The 23,365-nt window shown below is 40.2% G+C and overlaps 1 protein-coding gene across 2 annotated transcripts; it reads right to left on the minus strand.

Annotated features, from left to right (window-relative positions):
• Positions 1-339: 339 nt before the first annotated feature.
• Positions 340-21,809, minus strand: ccdc92 (coiled-coil domain containing 92). 2 transcript variants are annotated; one of them, XM_030416859.1, is made up of 5 exons: positions 21,688-21,809; positions 21,344-21,535; positions 14,426-14,593; positions 13,510-13,551; positions 340-2,142 (listed from the first exon to the last, which is right to left on the minus strand). In XM_030416859.1, exons 3-5 carry the CDS (start codon positions 14,559-14,561, stop codon positions 1,334-1,336), a joined length of 987 nt encoding a protein of 328 aa, XP_030272719.1. In that variant the 5' UTR covers positions 14,562-14,593; positions 21,344-21,535; positions 21,688-21,809; the 3' UTR covers positions 340-1,333. The 2 variants fall into 2 exon arrangements, with proteins under 2 accessions (XP_030272719.1, XP_030272720.1); XM_030416860.1 differs by having other exon boundaries at positions 21,344-21,538; positions 21,688-21,798.
• Positions 21,810-23,365: the final 1,556 nt, after the last annotated feature.

Here is a 23,365-nt window from a genome sequence, read left to right on the forward strand (position 1 = left end):
TTGCTGTGATGCTCCAGAAATGTTTTTTGATCTACCAAACCTCCCCTAACTTTCCATCGGCATGGAGGTGAGTAGATACTGTCTGAACTTTCACTTTAGGCCGAACTGTTCCTTTAAGAACCTGAAGACACCCTATGTGAGCAATTTTAGACAGACGTGTTAGGCACTGCTCTCCATCACATGAGGGAATATCTTCTTGGAAAAATGGTGATCATATCACCAGTGGACTTCCACAAAGTATAATATATACCCAGGTTGTTCTAGATGCTTAAAATGGTTTAACATCTTATTCAATTTCTTTTTTTTTTTGTCACCATTTGTACAAACGGAAACCAGATATCCCAACCAAAAAAACAACAACATTCCTTTATTGTACTGATTTATACTTCAAGGACAACTGATGTTAATGTGAAAAGCAGGTTATTAAGTGATTATAATCACCTTGATGTTGGTGGTGCAGTGACTACAGTAAATATCTGAGGTGCTTAGGGTTCTCTATTAAACAATAAATAAAAAAAACTTAAAAATGTACAGCCTTTATGAAGTACTTAGTTAATATCACAAAATCCTATTACAGCATTATTTTTGAAAATGCCCCTTGTATCTAAAATAACAAACAGATATTGTTTAAGCCTTAAATCTCTGGTCTGAAGCAAACAGTCTCTTTCTCTCTCACACACACGCCATGTTCACCTTCATTTCATACTGCATTTACTTAACAACAGAAAGGGGAATTTAAAGCTCTTTCACCTTTCAACAGCAAACTTCAGTTGCACAATATGTAGCTTGTACCTACAGTAACGTTATTAAACTGATATAGAAGAAGATGACAGTGGAGGGGGGGATTAGTTTAATAATTTCAAATTTACCCTCTATGAAGCTGTAGACATGTTGTTATATAGTTTGTTGATATGTCCGGAGTACATTTGACTTGATGGAGCAGACAGAGATACGTAAAGGTAACTATTAGCCATTACTACACTACTCAGCTCGTGTATGGTTGACCCGGTCAAGCAGGCACTGATGCAGATATTTGGCTGAGAGTTTTCCTCACTACATGAGACAGAATGATGTGAAAGTCAACATGTTTATAATACAAGATCAACAACGGGCTGTGAATAAGAAACATTTGGCATGCTTTATATTTCTAATGTATATAAAGAAAAGTCTGCATGGAATACCATGAACAAAATGATCTTTTTGCATTTTCCTTTATATTGCAGTGTTGCATAAAAAGCAGGCTACACAGTGGGTCAGACTCCTTCCTGCTCTTGCAGTGTAGTGTGTATACAGTAGATGTGTGTGCGTTTATGTGCGTGTTAGCGTTGCAGTGTTAAACTGTCCTGTCAGTTCCTGAACGCTTTCGCACAACCTTCTCCTCATTGACCTGGTCCACTGCCAGTGTCTCCAGCTCTGCTTGCGGCGGGGCCAGGGGAGGGGTACCGTGAGGGATGCGGTGTGCCACGCCTACATGAGCCCTGTACTGACGGTCCCGAGCGGGGCTGTGACGAGGACTTGCCATAGCACCCAGGGGAGAGATGGGGGAGCGCTCAGAGGCAATAGGAGGTATAACAGCAGGCCGCTCTCGCACCACCTGCGGTTCAGGTGACTCTCTTCCGGCCTGCAGGAAGGGTGTGGGGTCGGGCATGGCGTCCACCGTCTCTCGTAGAACCAGACGTCTACCATCAGGGCCAAGCCGATACACCTCTGTCAGCTCTGGGTGAAGAGGCTGGGAGAGACTCTTCTTCATGCGACGCCGTGGAGTCTCAGGTTGCCTGTCCTTGGCCGGAGGAGGTGTGGGCTTATATGAAGTGACTGGACTGACGTTAGGGCTGGCCTCAGACAAACTGCCAGCTAGCAGCTTCTTCTTGGTGGCATGCAGCTGTGAGGTAAGGTATGCAATAGTGCTTGCTCTCTGCTCCAGCTCCCCAGACAGAACAGCCAGCTTGTGGCTCTTCATCTTCAGCTCCTCCAGGTACTTCTTCTCCCTCTCCTTAATGGTGTTCTCCAGAACAGAGATCATGGCATTCTTCTGCTCAAGGTCTCTGAGCAGCTCTGTGTTCTCCTCCTCCTTCTTCTTCAATTGGGCCTCCAGCTCCTCACACCTCCTCTGCAGCTCCTTGCATCGGAACTCACTGCTGTCTGCACACACAATACAAAAACTGGTTAAACACACAAAAAGAGACACTATGGGGTCACTTAGCCAAGTAACACAAATGAACACCTCTGATCCTGCCGGGGTCAAACTTGCTTCACTTGTGGGGAACGCACCATTAAACGACCACCACTGCTGAAGAAAATCTGTCTGAGGAGCCTCAAACACAATTGCTCAAATGGAGTCATGTTTTGGTTTTATTCATGTTACATTTACTCTCGTTCACCGACTTCCTTACTCACTCTGACTCTCAGAAGTTGTTGGGTATATCTTGGATGATGTTAGTACACAACAAAATATGTAACAAAGATCTAGTTGTTTTTAGACATTTAAATAAATGCACAGGATTCATGCACGAGTACACAGAATTAAGTGCACATAAAAATACACACCCAGTGACACAAATATTCCCAGACAGCCTAGTCATTAGGACATTAAGTGCAGACACTATGGATCCTATGGAGACTCATCTGCAGAGAGCTCCAGTTTCACATAACAGCTCTGGTAGACATCAGGGCACTGCTCTTCTCTGACCTTCACTGCTGCTGCCCTGCCCCACCCATACATACAGCCATGTTGGCAAAAACTGTGGAATAATACACAGTAGTACGAGTCAAGTACAGCATAATAAATGTAAATGTGTGCATATAAAAAAATGCAGGTTTTTGATGTGTAGTTTACATTAACATTTCCTAAAGTCAGTTTCCTCTCAGTTAAAGCAATGGTTTAAACAATGACTGTGCTTATTCTCATTGTTTTTAAGTGCAGCTGGTAAATCTTCACCCCAGTTGCAACAGCCCGGAGCCCTGTTGCACTAAAGAGGCTGCAGGCTGTGCATTAGCACTGTGTGACAGATAATCTCATTTCCAGCACTCAAATCTCTGAGATCTTCAACACTAACATGATAGTGCCTCTAAGTGGAGGAGCTGACAGTACCAAACAACTCTGGGCCAGCCATGTTGAAAGCATAGGACATGTTGTGATCCTGGTGCGCTGCACCATGTGACACACACCAATGAGGTCATCAGTCCCCTGCAAATAATCAAATTTTACACAGCCTGATTGAGCCAGTTTAAAGGCTGGAGCTGAATCAGAGCACTATTGTGCTACATCATGGTCATGGTAATGTGGGGGGAGGGGCAACTGGTAATGTTGGTTGGTTTTAGTTGATTTTTTCCATTACATCTGCCCGCCTGGCTTTACTCGGTTGACTCTGCACGGCTGCCTAGCGCGGCCAGGGTTTGGTATTTCAATCACAACTGAGCTACCTGCTACTGCGCTCGTCTCAATCCATGCAATACTATTGAAAAATTATTGATAATTCAGTCACAAACAGCTAATTTCCTATAACTTCTTCACAATGAAAGCCCCCTGTCATTTACTCATTAAAAGCTTGTATTATTTTATTCTGAAGCAGCATCACAGGAAATCTTGTGTTTTCACCAGCAGTAACTGAACATGACTCCTCAAACAGCTGAAAGTGGACACGATGAAACAGTGAAACACAGCAGATGTTTGTAAGCACTGTTTCGGAGGAAACTGGGTGTGTTTTGGTTTCTTGAAGATGTTTAATTTCTCATCCAAGAGGATGTGGCTAAAGACAATACTTATCAACCAGAGATGGGACCAAGTCACATATGTGCAAGTCTCAAGTAAGTCTCAAGTCTTAACCTTCAAGTCTCAAGTAAGTCCCAAGTCATTTTTTCAAGTCAAAGTCAAGTCACAGGTTATATCAAGTCGAGTCAAGTCAAGTCCTGTACTAGGTCAAGTCAAGTCCAAGTCCAATTTAACCTGCAGAATCTGATCTTAATAAAGTGAAAAGACAAGATATAAGTAACTGTCAGTAAAAATCAATGGCCAATGTGTCCAACCTGTTTAAAAAATGACAATACTTTGGATTTGCATTGTAATTACTGATATTCAGTAAAATACATAATGGAATCAAACAAAACAGAAACTTACATTTACTCAGCTGTTAACCCAAATCAACTTCATATGCTGTTTTTTAACTAGGGGTTACTTCATTTTAAAATCCTATTTATTTCATGTACTGTTTGAACATATGTATTCCATTTTAAATTATATTTACTTACTTTGCTAAGTTTTAAAACCATATTTGTGTCATTATCTGCTGTTAAGCAGCATCTACTTTATTTACTAGTGTTTTAGCTTGTAGTAATTACTCAATTTTAAGACAATTGCTTCATTTAGTCCATCTAAAACAGTATTCATTCAACGTCACAACCTTAGTTACTACTACTACTTTTAGGTGACTTCATCGCTGCAATATTTACTTTGCAGGGATGACAGGCACGCACACACACACACACACACACACACACACACACACACACAGAGGTAGCCGCCAAAATCCCGCAGGCGGCCCGCCGTTGCTTAAGAGCAGAGGCGGGCCATACTGTTAGGCAAACCAGGCATTTGCCCTCTTTATGCCCTCTTTATTTGTAGTCCCCATATTTATTGTTTTCATAAAAATCTCATCACAATAGTAGCATCGGGATGTCTAATTTAATCAATTACTCATGTTTTGACGATCTTTCTGCCAACCGTGCACTCCCCTTCAGTCTGCACTACATGGACTATTCCATGTTACACATCACAGTCATCACGCTACACGTACGCGGAAATGATTACGGCGTAAAATACAAAACAGTAAATAGCGTTTTTTTCAAAAAGAAGGAAGAGTTGCATGACGCTTCAAAACGAGTCAGAAAAGCCTCGACAAGCGGCGACGAGTGCAGTTGCAGCGGTCATGTTGACGAACAAAACCAGCTGCAGCGGGAGGCTAGTGCCGCAACAGCTAGCAAGGATCACCGACAGCTAGCCAAGCCGGAGCAGGAGGCAGGTACCGCGGCAGCAGCTGGTCAGGTTCACCGCCAGCCAGAGCAACAGGAGGGTACCCCGGCATCAGCTAGCTTGAATTTACAGCAGGAAGATTCAGAGATCAGTGTACTTGAGGCCATGTTGGAGCGACCAGGGCGCTACACTTAAATGAGTCAGAGGGGAATTGAGGAAAACGTTGCACTGAATGGAGGAAAATCAAGCAACAAAACACTTGACCTGAGGCAGTTTTTCCTAACTGTGGAAGAACTTGGTGGACCGTGTGTTATCTCAAGGAGGTCGGTTGCCATATTAAACTGGATATAACAACTTCATTAAGGTGTTGTAGGTGCTTTACGCACAGTACTGGCCGGAGGACACAGGTGCGCTTATGGAGAGACTGAGGTCACTGTGTCAGCACTTTAACATTGCAGACCGTCCTGCAGACCGACTGCAGACAGTCATACGGGCCTACAGAAAGTACAGAGACTCAGATGGAAAAGAAATCCTGATGAACTGATGGAGTTACTTGTTGCTGTCAACAGCATTGCAGCTATTGCAAGTGCTGAATGTGAGCGCAGATTTTCTAAAATGAACTTGATTTGCACTCCCAACCGTGCCTCTCTGCTCACATCCGCCATATCATCTTTACTCTTCCTAAACCTTGTTGGACCCCCCCCCTGGCTAAATTCAATCCAGTCCCGAACGTGAGGTCGTGGGTGGCCAAAGGTCACAGAACTGCTACACGCGGTAAAACCCGAAACAGAGGAGGAGAGGGAGAATCCGGAATGGTCGTGATGTGAGGTGTTTTGGACAACTAAATATGGTGAGCATACTGTCTATTAATAGGCCGCCATGCTGTGTTTTTTATGTTTTACAAGTTAGACCTGTTGAGAAATTAATTGCTGACTGAAACTGTAAGTCCCACCTGTGGTGATGTGGGCATTTGCCTGCCAAATCATTGTAAATTATTGTCATTACATTTATACCATGGATATTATTAGAAATTGAGGCTTGTAAGTCCCACAGCATGGTGGGCATCTGCATGTTGTTTTCAGCACAGTTTTCTTTATGCGTTCCAGGACCTGTGCCCGTCTCGTCATCCCTGCGCTGTCATCTGTACTGGTAGATGTCTTGAAGAAGGTGTATTTGGATTGCTCAAGCATAGCTTTACTAGTATATAGCTCTATACCACCAGATAAATCAGTCTGCAAGGTGTAAACTGCAAGTGAGGAGACAGTCCTTGTGTCTTTCAATCAATTTTCTTTTTTAAAATAAATCTTTATTTAACCCTGGAATAACAAATGTCAAGTCTTTACTAATATTGTATAACCAAGGTCATATGAGTCTTTGTTTAGAGTTGAAGAGTCAAGATTATCTTGTCAGTGAGAACATGCAGTAGTCAGGTGCTGAAGAAGATCAGGAAAACTAAAGTTGAAACAAATTTAAATCTATTTGCACACATCCATGCCTTAGGACAATATGAGAGTTTGCAATATCCATAGAAAAGGATGTTTAATCTAATATGGATTACGCTGGCTGAGTGTGATTGAAGAAAGGAGGGATAGTGACTTTTGTTCATCCCTTGTATGGAGTATCTGATTTTGCGATATAAGGTACATTAGATGGGTATATGCAGGGGCCCCAAAATGACTGTTCGCCTGGAGCCCCCAAATGGCTAAGTTCGCCACTGCTTAAGAGGCAGGGAAAACACTGGGTAACGATTCGGTGTTGGCGGGCTGGTATGTTATTTAGCTCACTGTGTTGCTCGTTCGTAAAACGTACAGCCAGTCTTGTGATGAACCGGTCGGAAGGTCCGCTCACGTTGTCTGGGGTTGATGTTGGCAAATTAAAAACAAGAAGTTCCACCAAACCGACCCTTCCCACCCCACCTCCGTATCATATCAAGCTAAAGTTAGCTAACTACTGACTAGGCTAACAGGATAATATTAGCTAATTGACATTTGACAAGCACTTACTGAGCAGAATGGCTCTTCAAATGACGAACAAAGTTTGATGTTGTCGCTTGGCTGTCCGAGATGTTTATGTCGCATGTCTTGAGCTGTGCCGTGCGTCTTTTGCCGTCAAAATGGTAATTCCGAAAGCCGAAAACGATGACTCTCGGCACCCCTCCTGCTGCCATGTTGATGCAGATCTGATATAAGAGGGCGGGTTTCTCAAATAAACACATAAGGTATATAAACAGGGCATGATTGATTGACAGGGTAGTGATACAATCATGACAACGCCATTCTCAGCCTGCGCTCCTACCGGGTATATATATACAGACGGTGCGCTGCTATACTAAGAATTTCTGGGGAGAACCCTGAGAGGTGAAACGTGTTCAAGAAACTGAAACAAATCCAACAATCAAACTGAACTCTTGAGATATTACAGGAGTGGATATCATTATCAAACTACATAGGACATATATTTGGTACAGGTACATGATGCTTTTTTAATCTAGTCTAATTCTTCTTTTGTTAGAAGTAGTACTCAAAAGTAGGGCTGGGCGATATGGACCAGTAGTCATATCCTGATATATATTTAGGCTGAATATCGATATACGATATATATCCAGATATTTTTATTGCAAAGTGAGAGCAAATGTTCAGTCAAAGTCAAAGCCAAATATGACATGTGGGTGGGAATTTCGTCATTTTATAGCAAGGCCATTTGGCCTTCACTTTTCTTTTTCTCGGGCACCAAGGCCACATGACAGGGCACAAAGACCACAAAGTAAAATTTGTTGATTTTACCTTTCAGACTGATACCATAACATCCTAATTTATAATAAGACATGGATTATGTGTTAAAACATTTTTTAAATACCAATATCAAGTTGATGTTACATTAGAAAACAGTCTTTTTTTTAAGTAGGGTTAGGGTGAGGTGAGTTTTGTGACACTACACTGAATATTAGTGTTATTGAATATTTCTCCCAATAGAAATTCCCCCAAATTATGGAAAAGCACATTTTTTTTCCCAATCAAAAAAATAATAGTGAAGTTATTGAATATTTTTTGGAGTATCTCTTTTTGGTGTTGCACTTTGTAGACGGTCCCTGCACCCTCGTCTCACAGACGGCTGATCATAGAGACCAGTCTTAATGTCCAGCCGCTCGTTTTGATGAAGATACAGTTGTAGCTCGTTGGCCAGCGTAGTACGGTAGGAAAGAGCCGTCGTTTGTGTTTTAACAAGGTTTTACTTATGAGTTATTGATCCGGAAAGTTCGAATCTGTGAATATATTTCCAACTTTACCGGACTGAATCCTACCACATAAGTCAGTTACGTATCATGTCAAAACCGGCTGAGCTCGCTTGCGCACCTGTGCTGTAAGTTTCGTTCTTCTGTTTTGAGACGCTGCTGCTGTTTGAGAGGCTTTCACATGAGATCATCGTGATGATGAGGCTCCACCTGCGCAAACCGCGGACTCACTGAAGTTACTGTGAGTGACTACTGTGCACTTTGGGTGGCTGTAATTCAAGACAAGCTCGCTACGTGACATTTAGTCAGTACAAGAGCAGCTAGCACAAGTGATTATGTTTTACCCAGGACTAGACTTGTAACTGGTAAAAGGATGTTTTGTTTTCGGGCTGTAAAGCTATGGAATCATCTACCTGACCTCACTAGGAATTTACCAGAAAAACATTTTAAACAAAACATTAGGGGTATTTTTTTGAGAAGTATTTGAACTCTTTTATGGTAATTGTATGACTGTGATTGAGGGATAGTTTTTTATGTAATATTATCTGTATAAGTTTTGTTCTGAGTATATAATGCCATTCCATCTCCACCTGTGCACTCCGCTCCGCCCCCGCCTGAAAATGTTTGCTTTCAGCCACGCCAGTGCGTATTGCCATTGCGTGTTTGGAAAAAAACGTGTAGAAGAAGACGGTAGAAGATGGTAGAAATGCAGCCTTTGGTTGGGAAAAAGGTAAAGCGAATTCCGTGGTGTGGAAACACTTCGGTTTCGAGGTGTCTGATTTGGAACAAACGAAGATATTGTACAAGATATGTCACGCGACCGTGTCTGCACCTCAAGGGAACACGACCAATTTAACCATTTAAAGTCTTCACACAGAGTAATACATGACCAAGCAGAGAAGGAACAAAAAAACTAAAAAATGAAAAACTCCTCGACTCCTGCCACCGCCACACAGTCCTCAATTAAGGCACTTTACGATGCCACCGCATATCCACCCAGCTCCCGCAGGCATAAAGAAATAACGGATGCCGTCATGTACGTGATGCCAAAGACATGTGCCCTATCAACAACGTTGGCGACCCGGGGTTCAATAAACTGATTAACACCTTGGACAAGTGGTATGTGTTACCATCACGTCACCATTTCAGCAGAATTGCGCCGCCTGCCCTTTATGACGAATGTTGCGGAAAAGTTGCAAGAGAAGTGTCAACAGCATCATATTTTGTCACCACAACGGACCTATGGTCGAGTCGCACCGGGATATTGTTTATTTTTTATTTTACAGATTATTTAATTCATTTTATTGATATATTTGATATATTTTTCTCATTGAATCAAGTCCTCCAAATTTCTCTTTCATAAGTGAAACTAGAATGCATAAAAAAGGAGGAGGTGTTAGTATTTTGTTTAATGAGTTACTCAAATGCAAGCAGATGTTTTATGGAAGTTTTACTTCTTTTACTTCTTTTGAATATGTTGCTCTTCAGGTAAACTCATCTTCTCGAGCTATATTTCTAAACATCTACAGGCCACCTAAATACTGCACATATTTCTTTGATGACCTTGTTGAGTTACTATCTCTTATCTGCACTGACTTTGATTGTGTGTTAATTGTTGGTGACTTAACATCCATGTCGACAAGCCTGAGGACAGATGGACTAAAGAACTGTGCTGTGTCCTTGATAACTTTGGACTCACTCAGCATGTGACACAACCCACACACAACAGGGGCCACATCCTGGACTTAGTTATCTCAAAGGGTCTGAACATTTCTAAGGTTCTGGTATCTGATGTCGCTCTCTCCGACCATTACTGTGTTTTCTTTGAGAGTGATATATCAGTGCACACAAATGTTCAAACTCAGGTTGTCTCAAAGCGATACATCACTGAAAACACTGGTGACATATTCATTGATGCTTTCTCTTCCACACCACCCCTCTCTAGGTTCTCTGTCAATGACCTTGTACTTCATTTCAATTCCAAAATTACAAATGTCATGAATGCCATTGCACCCACTAAAGTGAAGGTGGTCTCTGGTAAGAAAAAATCTCCTTGGAGAAACGCCACGCTTGTCAAGATGGAAAAAAGGGAATGTCGAAAAGCTGAGCGCAGGTGGCGAAAAACAAATCTCCAGGTTCATTTTGACATTTATAAAGAGAGACTTTACATTTTTAATTTAGAATTAAAAAAGTCAAGGCAGTCCTTCTTCTCAGACATTATCACCAAGAACAAAAATAATGCTCGTGCCTTGTTTGCTACTGTCGACAGGTTAACAAACCCTCCTGTGCCAGTAGCAGCTGAACATCTGTCTACCAGGGCCTGTAATGAATTTGCATCATTCTTCACTGCCAAAATTCAGAACATTAGACAAGCGGTCATTGCCACTCTACCAGGTACTGGAGGTGTGATGTCGTTTTGTCCACCTAAACCCAACTCTAATACCCTGACACAATTTGATCCAATTAATGACAAAAACCTTCAAGACATTATACAGCATTTGAAGTCTTCCTCCTGCAGCCTGGATATTTTACCAGCAGGGTTCTTCAAAAAAGTTTCAGACTGCATGATTCCAGACCTGCTACAGATTGTTAACACATCTCTTCTCTCAGGTGTCTTCCCCCAAGCCATTAAGACAGCAGTCATTAAACCACTCCTGAAGAAGAGAACTCTAGACACATTAGTAATGAATAACTATAGGCCCATTTCAAACCTCCCAATTTTAAGTAAAATAATTGAAAAAGCTGTCTTTCAACAGCTGAACAATTACTTAATAATAAATGGCTGTTTTGATGCTTTCCAATCAGGATTTCGACCACATCACAGCACTGAGACGGCCCTCGTTAAGGTCTTCAACGACATTCATTCAAACACAGACAGCGGAAAAATCTCAGTCTTAGTATTACTGGATCTCAGTGCTGCGTTTGACACAGTCGACCATAATATACTACTGGACCGACTGGAAAACTGGGTTGGACTCTCTGGTACAACACTAAAGTGGTTTAAATCTTATCTAAATGAGAGAGATTACTTTGTGTCTATTGGTGACTACACATCTGAACGGATGAAAATGACAAGCGGAGTACCCCAGGGCTCCATTCTGGGGCCTCTACTATTCAACATTTACATGCTCCCTCTAGCTCAAATAATGGAAAACAATGAAATTTGCTACCATAGTTATGCAGATGACACACAAATGTACATAACCATATCACCAGGGGACTATAATCCCATACATACCCTGAGTAGATGCATTGAACAAATCAATGATTGGATGTGTCAGAGTTTTCTTCAGTTAAACAAAGATAAGACTGAAATAATTGTTTTTGGATCCAAGGAAGAACGACTTAAAGTCTCTGCTCAGCTTCAGTCTGTAATGTTGAAAACTACAGACCAAGTCAGAAACCTTGGTGTGACTGTGGACTCAGACATGAATTTCAGCAGCCATATTAAGACAGTTACAAAGTCAGCCTACTATCACCTTAAGAATATATCCAGGATAAGAGGGCTTATGTCTCGGCAGGATTTGGAGAAACTTGTTCACGCATTTATCTTCAGCAGACTTGACTACTGTAATGGTGTCCTTACAGGACTCCCTAAAAACTCCATCAGACAGCTGCAGCTGATTCAGAACGCTGCTGCTCGAGTCCTAACAAGAACCAAAAAAGTAGATCACATCACTCCAGTTCTTAGATCTTTACACTGGCTTCCTGTCTATCAAAGAATAGATTTCAAAGTCCTGTTGTTGGTTTATAAAGCATTGAATGGTTTCGGGCCAAAATACATTTCTGATCTGCTGCCGCGTTATGAACCATCCAGACCTCTGAGATCGTCAGGTACCGGTCTGCTTTCAGTCCCCAGAGTCAGAAGTAAACATGGAGAAGCAGCTTTCAGTTACTATGCGCCACATATTTGGAACAAACTCCCTGAAAATTGCAGGTCTGCTCCAACACTCACCTCTTTTAAATCAAGACTTAAAACATTTCTTTTTGCCACTGTTTTTAACTGAAGTCTTTGAACTGCATTATTACTCTGAGTTTTTTTTTTTTTTTTTTTTTTTTTTCATAATGCAATTTTTAATGTCTTTTAAATGAAATGTTTGTCTTTTAATGTAATTTGTGTGTGCCTGTAAAGCACTTTGAGTTGCCTTGTGTCTGAATTGTGCTATACAAATAAACTTGCCTTGCCTTGCCTTGCCTTGCCTTATTTATTTGCATTTTTCTTGTTTTTCAGTTCAAACTTATCGTGTTGAAAGAAATACCAGAGTTCAAAGTTCAATAAGTGCTTGTTCTCAAATCAATGAATAATCGTCTTTAATAATCGTGATTACAATATCAATCAAAATAATCGTGATTATGATTTTTGCCATAATCGAGCAGCCCTACTGTATTGTGTTTGCATTGTATTCTGTATTCTGTTTTTATGTTATGGACTCTTGGAAGAATAGCCCAACTGGGCTAAAAGAGATCCAAATAAACAAACAAATAAACAAAAAACGCTGACCGGGCCAGGGGCACAGAGGCCACTGTGGCCGTACGATGATTTTTTTTTTTCACGGGGCATCAAGGCCAAAGTGCTGGGCAACAATTGTTTGTTGAAGAGTGCCGGAGTGTCTATTCCAGCCCCTCCCCTCTCTGTGCATGAAAGAGGAGGGGCGCGGGGAGCAGTGCAGAGAGCTCCGGGTCAGCGGCTTGCCTGGAGCAAGGATCACAGCGCAAATTTGAACTATATCGATAAATGCAATAGGTTCTAATTCCATATCACATTTAAAAATATATCGATATATGTTTTATATCGATATATTGCCCAGCCCTACTCAAAAGGGAACAGTGAAATTCTGTCAATATCTCTCAGTTGAAGTTTCAAAGCAAAACAGTGTTAATACAAATAAATAGAACTTGTCCAGTGTCTAAAAGTGTTGTGTTCCGTTCCTATCCGTTTTCTTTTCCGCTTGTTTCCATGAGGGTCGCAGAGATGTTTTATCCCCCCTTTTTCAGGGGGGGGGTTACTGGGGCCAAATCCAGTTACTGTGGGCAAAGGCCAGGGTACACCCTGAATGAGTCGCCAGCTCATGGCAGGACCCATACTGATGGCAGAGGCTGCCACACAGGTGCCATCCGTAAGGGTCTAAAAGTGTCTGGATCCCAAATTGAGTTGTTGTTGTTTTTTTGTCATTGTGGTTACAATCATTGTTGGTAGTGGCTGTTTGGGTTTTTTTTGATGCCAGTATTAAATATGTTTGATTATGTGTTTTTTTCCCCCTTAAAAGCTTAACCAGTCAGTGGTATGGGCATGTGGCATGTGACTTACCAGTGGAATCAGAGCTTCTCACAGTCAGCTCATATGTCAGGTCTGCGAAAAAAAAGAAGGTTACTTACATGTCAGTGTCACATGAGGTTGCAGCTCTCAAACAGCATGCATCTTTGGAACAGCACAGCATTTCAGTACTTTCCATATGGTGAAGAATTCACTTAACAAGATTAGTGAGAGTTTCATGTCAGGTTTAGTGGCAGGTTAGCCAAGGATAGGGACATCAGGGCTACAGCAGACAGCGTCCTGTGTGATCTATCCCTGGTGGTATGCTCAAGACAGTTTGTGTCTGGTGGATCACTACAGTGCCTGGAGTGCACTTACCAGAATAATGCCTATATCAGTTCAAGGAAGCTGGGATCAATGTTTTTTGTTTTACTGTTTCCAAGTGTTAAATCTTTTATCATGATGTATCCTCTAAGAGGTTATTTAATGTGCTGGTTTTTCACAACAGGGAGGGATGTTAATGATTTGTTGATTAATTAACAATGAGAGATGGGCACAAATACAAAAAACAAAATACACATATGGGAAAATGAATTTAATTAAAAATCTTAAAAATACAAAAAGACACTGTAAAAATTATACAAATATATTCTAACCATAAGCGTGGCTTATGTTGGATAGCAAAAGCTCCGAAATTGAAATAAAGTCAATACTTTTTATTATTTAGTTTTATCATTTAAGTAATTAAATGATGACTTCATCTATTCTTTCTACTTCTTATGCCTACTCTGATTTTGCATCTAACATGGATCAAGTCAGTGGTTAAAAAAACGATTTTGTTTTTTCAATATTAATGTTTAACTGATGATAACTGTCAAGTAAGTTGACTGTCTAATATCTATCTGAATAAAATGTGCATCCCTTTGCAGCAGCATTGATAGAACAGGTGACTACCTGTGGCTGTGCTCACCTGTGCATTGCTGTTGTAATCTGCGGATCTCTGCATGAAGGCCCTTCAATGTGTTGGCATGGTCCTGCTGGAGAAAGAGCAGGTTCTTCTGTGCACTCTGCAGCTGATTTTCCAACGTGACATTTGCTGATGCCATGGCTGATTATGTCCACACACCAGTCTCGCAACCTTCAAAGACAGAAAAGAGAGAGAAGATAAAGACGATAAACAAGCACATCAACCTAGCAAACACACTGTTAATTCTCACACTTTCGCCAATTTGGATGTGCTCCATCTTTGCTCCGTCTGCCAATTGGCCAAACCAATCTGCTTTAGATGACAGCTCGAACTAATCGCACATAGATAATACCATGAAATCCTTTCACACTTCAGCTAACAGCGCAAGTGTAAAAATTCCAACTCTGCTCACTGATAAATAAGAGCAGCAAACATGCAAGAAAGTTAGGTCACATTGGTCAATTTTCTATACCTATAATAAATCTGTTATTGAACCAAACTTGTTTTTCTACTTATTATATCTTCCAGGTCAGAAAGTTTGGCCCTTAACTCCTTCCACATTTTTCAACGGATTCACTCCATTCAAACACAGATTATTCATCTCAATTGGGAATCGATCGCGTCTATTTTTCTAATTGATATCATTCATAATTTCGAGGTATTTGACGTTTTTCTGCCTTTTTTCCCATTCAAGCAGATGACGGAATCTTCAAAATCCTTAATTTTCACACTTTTTCCAAGCATAGTCAAAGCTCATCTAATCATTCACCCTTCCAGATAGAAACTCCATTCAAACTCTTCAACGTTCACAAAGATTCAGACTTTCTCCCCTGAATTCAACTTTTTCACAGCATTCAGACTTTTTGCACAGTCGCACTTCAAACATTGGTAACTTTTCAGCCACTTTGAGATTTTTGCATTAGTGTGTATGGGGTGGAATGCTGACAGCCAGAGTGGAGGAGCCAACTGACAGAGTGGGGAGGAGCTGCAAAAAAATCTGAAAATCTCATCTTCAACTCGCCCTCATTTCCACAATTTTGACTCCAGCAGAAAATAGAAACATCAGCTTGTAGGTACACTCGTGCTGGTGTTACAGTGGATCTCTGGAGGCAATCGGACAAAAACTTTTGGCTCAGAGGGCGTTTAACTGACAGGACCAACTGACCGACCAACTGCTGCATTAAGTCCCACTGAACTGAGAGGAAAAATAGCTGGAGGCAGGCAAACACATCCACTTTTCTAAACTGCTCAACAAGACACATTTCTGACCACACACACCCAAAAACTTCACAGAATGCTCAAAAGACTGGTAGTTTCGACCATATCATTATTTGAGTGATAGCAGTTACCGTTTTGCAGAGAGAACTCTCACAGTCCGTTACCATGACCAACCCGGTTACCATCATCACGCAACCGAGATCACTTGGGCCAGCACAGAGAGAGATAGATTTATCAATGAGTCAGTGTAATACACACACACACACACACACACACACACACACACACACACACACACACACACACACACAAATGCAGTCAGATATGCATGTGTAAGCATGCACACATGACCACACATGTACACACATATACAGCATGCACTGACATGCCCACAAACACAAACACACACAGTATAATTCCCAACATTTTAACTATATTTAACTATTATTTTTTCATTCATTTAAGCCAGGAACTCCATTCAAATATTAAAATGTTTGCAATCATCGATATATTGAGATTTGTTAAATTTCTCAGTCCGATTCAGAGTTTTTGTAACATCTCTTCAAACTCTATATATTTTTAATGCTTCATTCTCAACCAACTATTACAAAGCTTCATTCTCTTCAGATGAGACTTCAAATGAATTAAAGCCACATATTCAGTTTAGCTTTAGTTTTTCAACAACATTACAACATACTACATTATTTCACAGTTATATTATTATATTCTGGACATTATTCAAATTTTTCACAGCCAGCAATCCGCATTTGGCTTCAGCTGGTCAACAGGGAGCATTAACAACCGCAAGTTCTTCAGAACTTGCCTTCTCTAGTTTACTATACAAGTTCTTTACAAGTGTATGTAAACTTTTGACTGCGATTGTATGTGCATAAATGTCAAAGAAAAGCAGAAAAATGTGAATTGAGCAATTGATCAATTACAAAAATAATTGATGACTAATTTGCCTCTGATTTATTAATCAACAGAAAATGAAGAGTCTTTGGGTTTTGGTCTGTTGGTTGGACAAACAAAGTAGTTTGACGACTTCAACTTGGGTCAGTTAAGTAACCATCAGTTTTTATCCTGGCTGTAGGTTCTTGGTAAAGAGTTTAAATGCACCGTATTGCCTGCTCTTGAAAACGCAGTCTCCCAAATACTGTGTGCATTTAATGTCCTATTAACGCAGTCAATTAATGCCTTTTCTGCATCGATGCTGACTAATACTGCTTTCACTCCCAGTTTTTGGATCTGGTCTTATAATATGTAGAGTATGCCTAATGTTATCTTTGATCTATAGGATTCACAATATTCTTTATTTTCCCCTATTTCAGGTATAGCCGAAATCACAGCCTCCAGACATAAATTTATTTAATTTATTTAATTTAAAAAATTAATTTTGCATTTTACATTTCCCCTTTACATGGTAAGTCTAATGAATTAAGAAATTCTTCATCTTGTATTCTTCTTTTGCTGGGGGCTGTGAATATAAATCATCATTGTAATTTTTGAAAACATCCTCTGTTTTTTCATATTCATATAGTGATTGTTTTGTATGGGGGTCTCTAATCATTTGCATTGTGGCAGAGTCTTACTGTACCCTGAGACGTCTCACTAAATATTTAGCTGCTGTAGACAAAATTCATAGAACATTTGTTTAGTGAACCTTCATTTTTTCTCTTTTTCATTTCTAAGAATGTCATCTATCTTTTGTCTTGTTAGTGATATTTGTGTTAAGGTCCCTCCACACATCAAACAACAGCTGGGTCCTTTTTATCTTACTGTACATTGTAACAAGCTTAACAATTAGAATCATATTGCAATCTCTGGCACAAATTAGAATTCCTCAAACAACAGCTTTAAAAACGATTTATCACTACTGGGTGGTACATAAACATTAACTAAAGTAACCACACTTTGTAATCTATTTTTCCTTTAACGGTTACAAATCTCCCCTCTTTATCGGTTAAAGCTTTGGTGGGTTTGAAATTAAGAGAGTAGATATAATTATAGCAACTCTTCTTTTAAATTACTAAAAGTATTTTTATATCCTTCTTCAATTTGTCATGCTCTTTCGGGGATAAATGTATTTCCTAGCCTATATATCAATTGATTTTTTTTCTTTCTTTATTTTAGCTAACTTTAAATTCTTAAATTTGAGACACCGGACTTGGATTAAGGAACAAATTTCAAAATTAAACAAAAAAACCAAACAATAGTGTTATATCCAGAGGGAATTCCCTATTCATTCTGGCATTATGTTGGATTAATGTGTGTGACATTTATTTACTTATGTAAATGAACATGCATGTAAACACAATGGAAAAATGACTGAGATAGTTTACTTACAGTGGGGTCCAAAAGTATGAGACCACATTGAAAATCTTAAATATTGTCACGTAAACCTGGAAGTCTGGGGATTCAGAAAGTTAATTGAAGTATCAGAAGTCAGGAGTAATGATGTTATTCTAAGCAAAGAGGGACTTTCTCAACATCAAATCATGATTGACCAAAGGCTTCTAAGGGGGCAGTGCATGTAACACTTGATCCAAAGCACCATCTGAAGATCTATACATATACAAGCTTTCACCTGGGACATGGAAAAGCATCTTCATCAAAGATGCAGAATTTACTAATTAACAACACAAGACTCGAATCGGCAGTTGTCCTGTCAAAAGAAGGCTGTCTTATAGTGTCTCAGAGGATGAGTAGCAGTTTCTAAATCACTTCTCAGGAGGGCAAATGAGAACAAACACTTGAGGTGGGCAAATAAATACCAGAATTTCACAGTGGATCATGAAAAATGATCTATCTACTGATGAATCCAAGTTCTGAACTCTGAACTGACTCCACCCTGACCAAGGACATGTACCAAGAGACACGCTCCACACTCTGGTCTGATCTTTGTGGAAAAGGATTAGAACTGCAGCAGGATAATGAGCGCAAGCACATATCAAAACTTTGACCAAGGAGTCCTGACTGTTATGAACCTTTTCCTCCACAGCCATCTGACCTCAACCCCACTGAACATTAATGGGGGTACTTGAAGACTGAGAAAGCCAAGCATTCTGTGACATCACAAGCAGCTTCGAACACCGGAGAACACGAGTCAGCGGGTTTTACACTACCTTGTGGAGCGAGCTTGAGTGCATGCCTTCATTAAAGCAAAAGGGAGACATACCAAAAGATATGGACACAGCCTCTGCTAATGGGGTGCACTGCACGCTCTACCAACAGAGCTGCTGGTATAATGATTTGAAATTAGAAAAATAATATTACATTTAGAACAGAAGTATCTTGACTAGGGTTGCAATGGTACAATAATTTCAATAACCCTCCCAGAAAATATAATTGTTTGACAGTATCACAATATACAGTATTACATAATGATGATGATGATTATTATTATCATCAATTATATAGAAATATAGACTGTTAAAAAAATGAAAATAAACAGTTTTTTTGTTTAACAAGTGCTTACTATAACCTCAGACAAGAGTATGTCCTGAGTCATGAGTCCCAGACAGGAAACTTGTTATCAACTTGAAATATATATATTTGTAACAACACTAATATAGTAAAATGCAATACTGTAGATATAAGTAATACTGATAATAAAATGTAGAAATACTAAAGTACTGACTTGAAACTGGTATATTGCTGCAATCCTAACCCCTGTTGTCTCAGACTTTTGGACCCTGCTGTACATTAGCAAGTAGACAATGTACGACAATAAATGTAACATACATCGATAATGTAACTATTGTGATAGACCTATACATTAATAGACATCACAATTTACACTGAGTGTGGCATGAGGCTCTCTCTTACTTCTCTGCCTCACCCCACCTACTTCCTCCCACCCTTCGCTGGACGTCCTTGTTTCCAGTGCCAGAGAGAGAGAGAAACAATCACTCCATTCCAACAACTCCACCCTCTGCCTGACAACTGAAAGTTGAGAGCACACTGATCCCTGCTACAGCCCCTCCTGAGTGCAGAAGAAGCCTCTCCCTGCATGCATTAGAGTGCTTAATAAAACATCCAAGAGCTTCTCACTATTACATCATCAGCTCACTTACATGAATAATATATCCTTCGACACCTCGCTGTACGCACTCCCCAGTTTCAGTAGTGTGATTTTGTTGTTGTTGTTGTTGTTGTTGTCATGGCTTACAGCAGGATAGAATATGAGAATGCGAGAACCAATACACAGGCTGATAATCACAATGGAGCCCATGGTGTGTAATAATGGCTGAGGAGATAATCCATTATTGATGAGTAAGGTGGAGTCCTTCCGGTAAAGTCTGCACTGCAAGCATATCACTCATCCCAGATCTTTTCCTAGAATGGCTTAGATAGCTTTCCATTGGAAAAGACATGACCACAGCTACCTTAAAACATGGCTTGTGCCATACTGTGGAGATGACAATGGGGGTATTATTTTCATGAATTATAGAAAGACAATAAAGTTTAGATCTCTTTGTTCAGAGACAATAAAGAAGGTAATTAAGAAGTCAGCACAGAGATTGTGTATATTTCTTTCCCATAAACATCACAACAGCATTTAACCATTCGGAGAAAATACATAATCAATGAACTGCAGCGGCATGTAACATTAGCTAGCAGCTACAACTAGAGCTTATCAGTCGGTGCTCCTCCTGTGGTGAAGCTATTTCCTTGCACACAGATGTCCAAATTTAATGTCTTCTTTAGTTTTGTTGCACGTATTTTAGGGCATAACGCAAAAGCTACTGCTACGAATTATGACAATTAAATCAACAATAAATAAACAGCTAACAGCTTAACTAATACCACTATTAACAATAGCAAACAGGACATGAGCAACGTGTTGACACCGACGCCTGATACTTTCCACGGCACTTTCAATTTCAGCACCTGCATTGCGGACAGCACCCCGAAGCAACAGTTCACATTAAACCGCTGCTGGTTCTGACACGAGCTGCCAGAGGATCACTACTTCAACACAACCGTTATCGTCAAGCTTCAGACAGCGATATCCTCCAGGACAGTACCTTATTTTTATCATCAGCAATCGTATTAGTGGACGTACAGCGAGCGGTGCTTGTGGACGGCTTCCAAACATCTCAATTTCCTCGTTGTTTTATTACCTGAACACTACCGGATGCCTTAACTGCATTCGGTACGGTCATCACAAAGACTGTCCTTGCAGCTACTGTTGTGTACGGCTGCTGTCCAGGGAGGAGCTGTCCAGTTAATAGAACCGCAAACAAGCTAGCTGAGAAAAACGTCATACCAAGCTGCCCCTAAAATTCGTAACACAAGTAGAATATAAATAAAGAGTTTCTGCATTTAGTTGTTCTGGGAAATTCTGCATACGTTGAATCTCCCACTCAGGCCTTAATTTTAATAAAAGTCCAGTTTTTAGCTCAAATGGTCACACATCGCTAATGTATCATTTAAGATTTCTCTTACGAAGCCAGTCTATTGCAAGGGTTGAGATGTCAATGAGATGAACCTGCTTGGGTGAAAACCAAACTGAAAGATGCACAAAAATAAGCCGTATTGCGTATGAAAACACGCATAGTAATACCAAAATTGCGGAATTTCAAAAACGTTTTTGAATGAATCCCCATGCAGAGGAAGTACGTATGAGGATTTAATTATGCTAGTTTAGCTGAATGGCTAACGAGAGTACAACAGCATATTATCTTGTGGAGAGCTTACCTTACGGCTAAGATATGCGCGCGTCGAAAGTCCTGTAAACGGTTGTAGATGGTTAAACAGACTTGCCACATCGGCTAAGTGCGTTCTGCCTTGCGGGTCATGTTGGTGATGCCGTCAGTGGATCGCCTTGGTCGGGTGAGAGGGGAGGGTGGCTCGGGGGTGGCTGTGTCAGTTTTCTATCATCTCCCTGAGCTACTAGACAAAATAAAGCGATGCATCATGGGAAAGAGGCAGCATTGAACCCAATCACAGTCATTTCTAATCATGTAAAACAACACTAACGGTTCAAACCAAAACTGTAATGCTAACAATACAACATGAGACACGATAAAGGGTTTACCGACCTTGACTGATATGTAATGTTCAAGTGGCGGTTGTCAGGTTTGAGCCACAGTTTTCAGTCGCTAGCATCATCACCATAGCAACAGGGCCTGTCACCTGGTTATGCGTTTACGCCATCTAGTGGCAGCAACGGAAATAGTCCGGTGGCATAGTGAAATTACCGTTACGGAGGTGATAAAAGCACCACATTTTGCATGGTGTTTCCTTAGGGTCTATAGTGTAATTTTGGCCTAGGAGCCCTCAGAAAAAAAAACTTCATATTAGCAGTATATCATTATCAATGAAATATGCTTAAAACACAGTGATTTTCAAGTTCCTGCACAAGATTAAGTGTTCAAATGAATCCCAAAGTTAACATTTTATAGTTTCATTTATGTGTATGAACTTTTACATGACTAAAGCTTCAATACATGACAAGTATTGAAAAAGTATTATCTTTATTGGCCCTGTAATTGATAATTATGAGTCGTTATAGGTGCATTTGCAAAGAGGTGAGCAGTCTTGCCAGCCCATAGAGCCCCATTGTGAACCCGGAAATTTTAAGTGCACCAAAGTTTTATGTTAGAAAAAAAGCCGCAGCCGGTTTTGACATGATACGTAATGACTTATGTGGACTAAATCATACCACATAAGTCATTACGTATCATGTCAAAACCGGCTGCGCTCGCTTTCGCACCTGTGCTGTAAGTTTCGTTCTTCTGTTTTGAGACGTTGCTGCTGCTGTTTGAGAGGCTTTCACGTGGGATCATCGTGATGAAGAGACTCCACCTGCGCGAACCGCGGACTCACTGAAGTTACTGTGAGAGACTACTGTGCACTCAGGTGGCTGTAATTAAAGGCAAGCTCGCTACGCTGTCCGGGCCAGGGGCACAGAGGCCACTGTGGCCGTACGATTAGTTTTTTTTTTCCAGCTGCATCAAGGCCAAAGTGCGGGGCAACAGCGGCCATGGCCACCGTGAAATTCCCACCCTGCATGCAGTCAGTGCACTGTCTCTATATAGAAACGTCATCTGATCGGCCTGATTTGATCTATTTTGAGAACTCCGATAAAAACCGATAGGGGCATTATCGGCCGATTGCGATCGGTTGCCGATCGATCGGTGCATCTCTATATATATGTATATCTATAGATATATAGATATATATCTATATATGGATATATATATATATATATATATATATATATATATATATATATATATATATATATTTTTTTTTTTTTTTTTTTCTTCTGTATTAGAACCCTTTTGTCCGTTGACATAACACAAAACGTCTTTTACATTTCATTGTGTTTTAGGGAGCAAACAGAGAGGAGGAAGAGGAGGATGATGAAGGAGGACATGAGGCTGCAGAGAGGATGGAGAGGCTCTTCTCTGCTCCAGAGGACAATCCTTACATTATTTCTGTTGTTAGTTACTGAGTTATTTATGAGTTCTTTTTAAATTAGTTGTTCATTTTAAATAATTCATGAAACAAAATAATGATCTGTTATTACACATTGTCTATTCCATTCAGTATTTACAACTTAAGTATTATTTATGACAGTAAACAGCATCAAGTGCTACTTTTCAGGGACAAGGGATTGAAAATGTTTTTTTATTATTAAGGTCTTAACATTTACCACTATTTACAAAATTACAGCATAAATAAGTATTTACAGATTATTATTAACTATTAACA

This window comes from Sparus aurata, chromosome 5 (assembly GCF_900880675.1).
Source record: "Sparus aurata chromosome 5, fSpaAur1.1, whole genome shotgun sequence".
NCBI classification, from domain to species: Eukaryota; Metazoa; Chordata; class Actinopteri; order Spariformes; family Sparidae; genus Sparus; species Sparus aurata.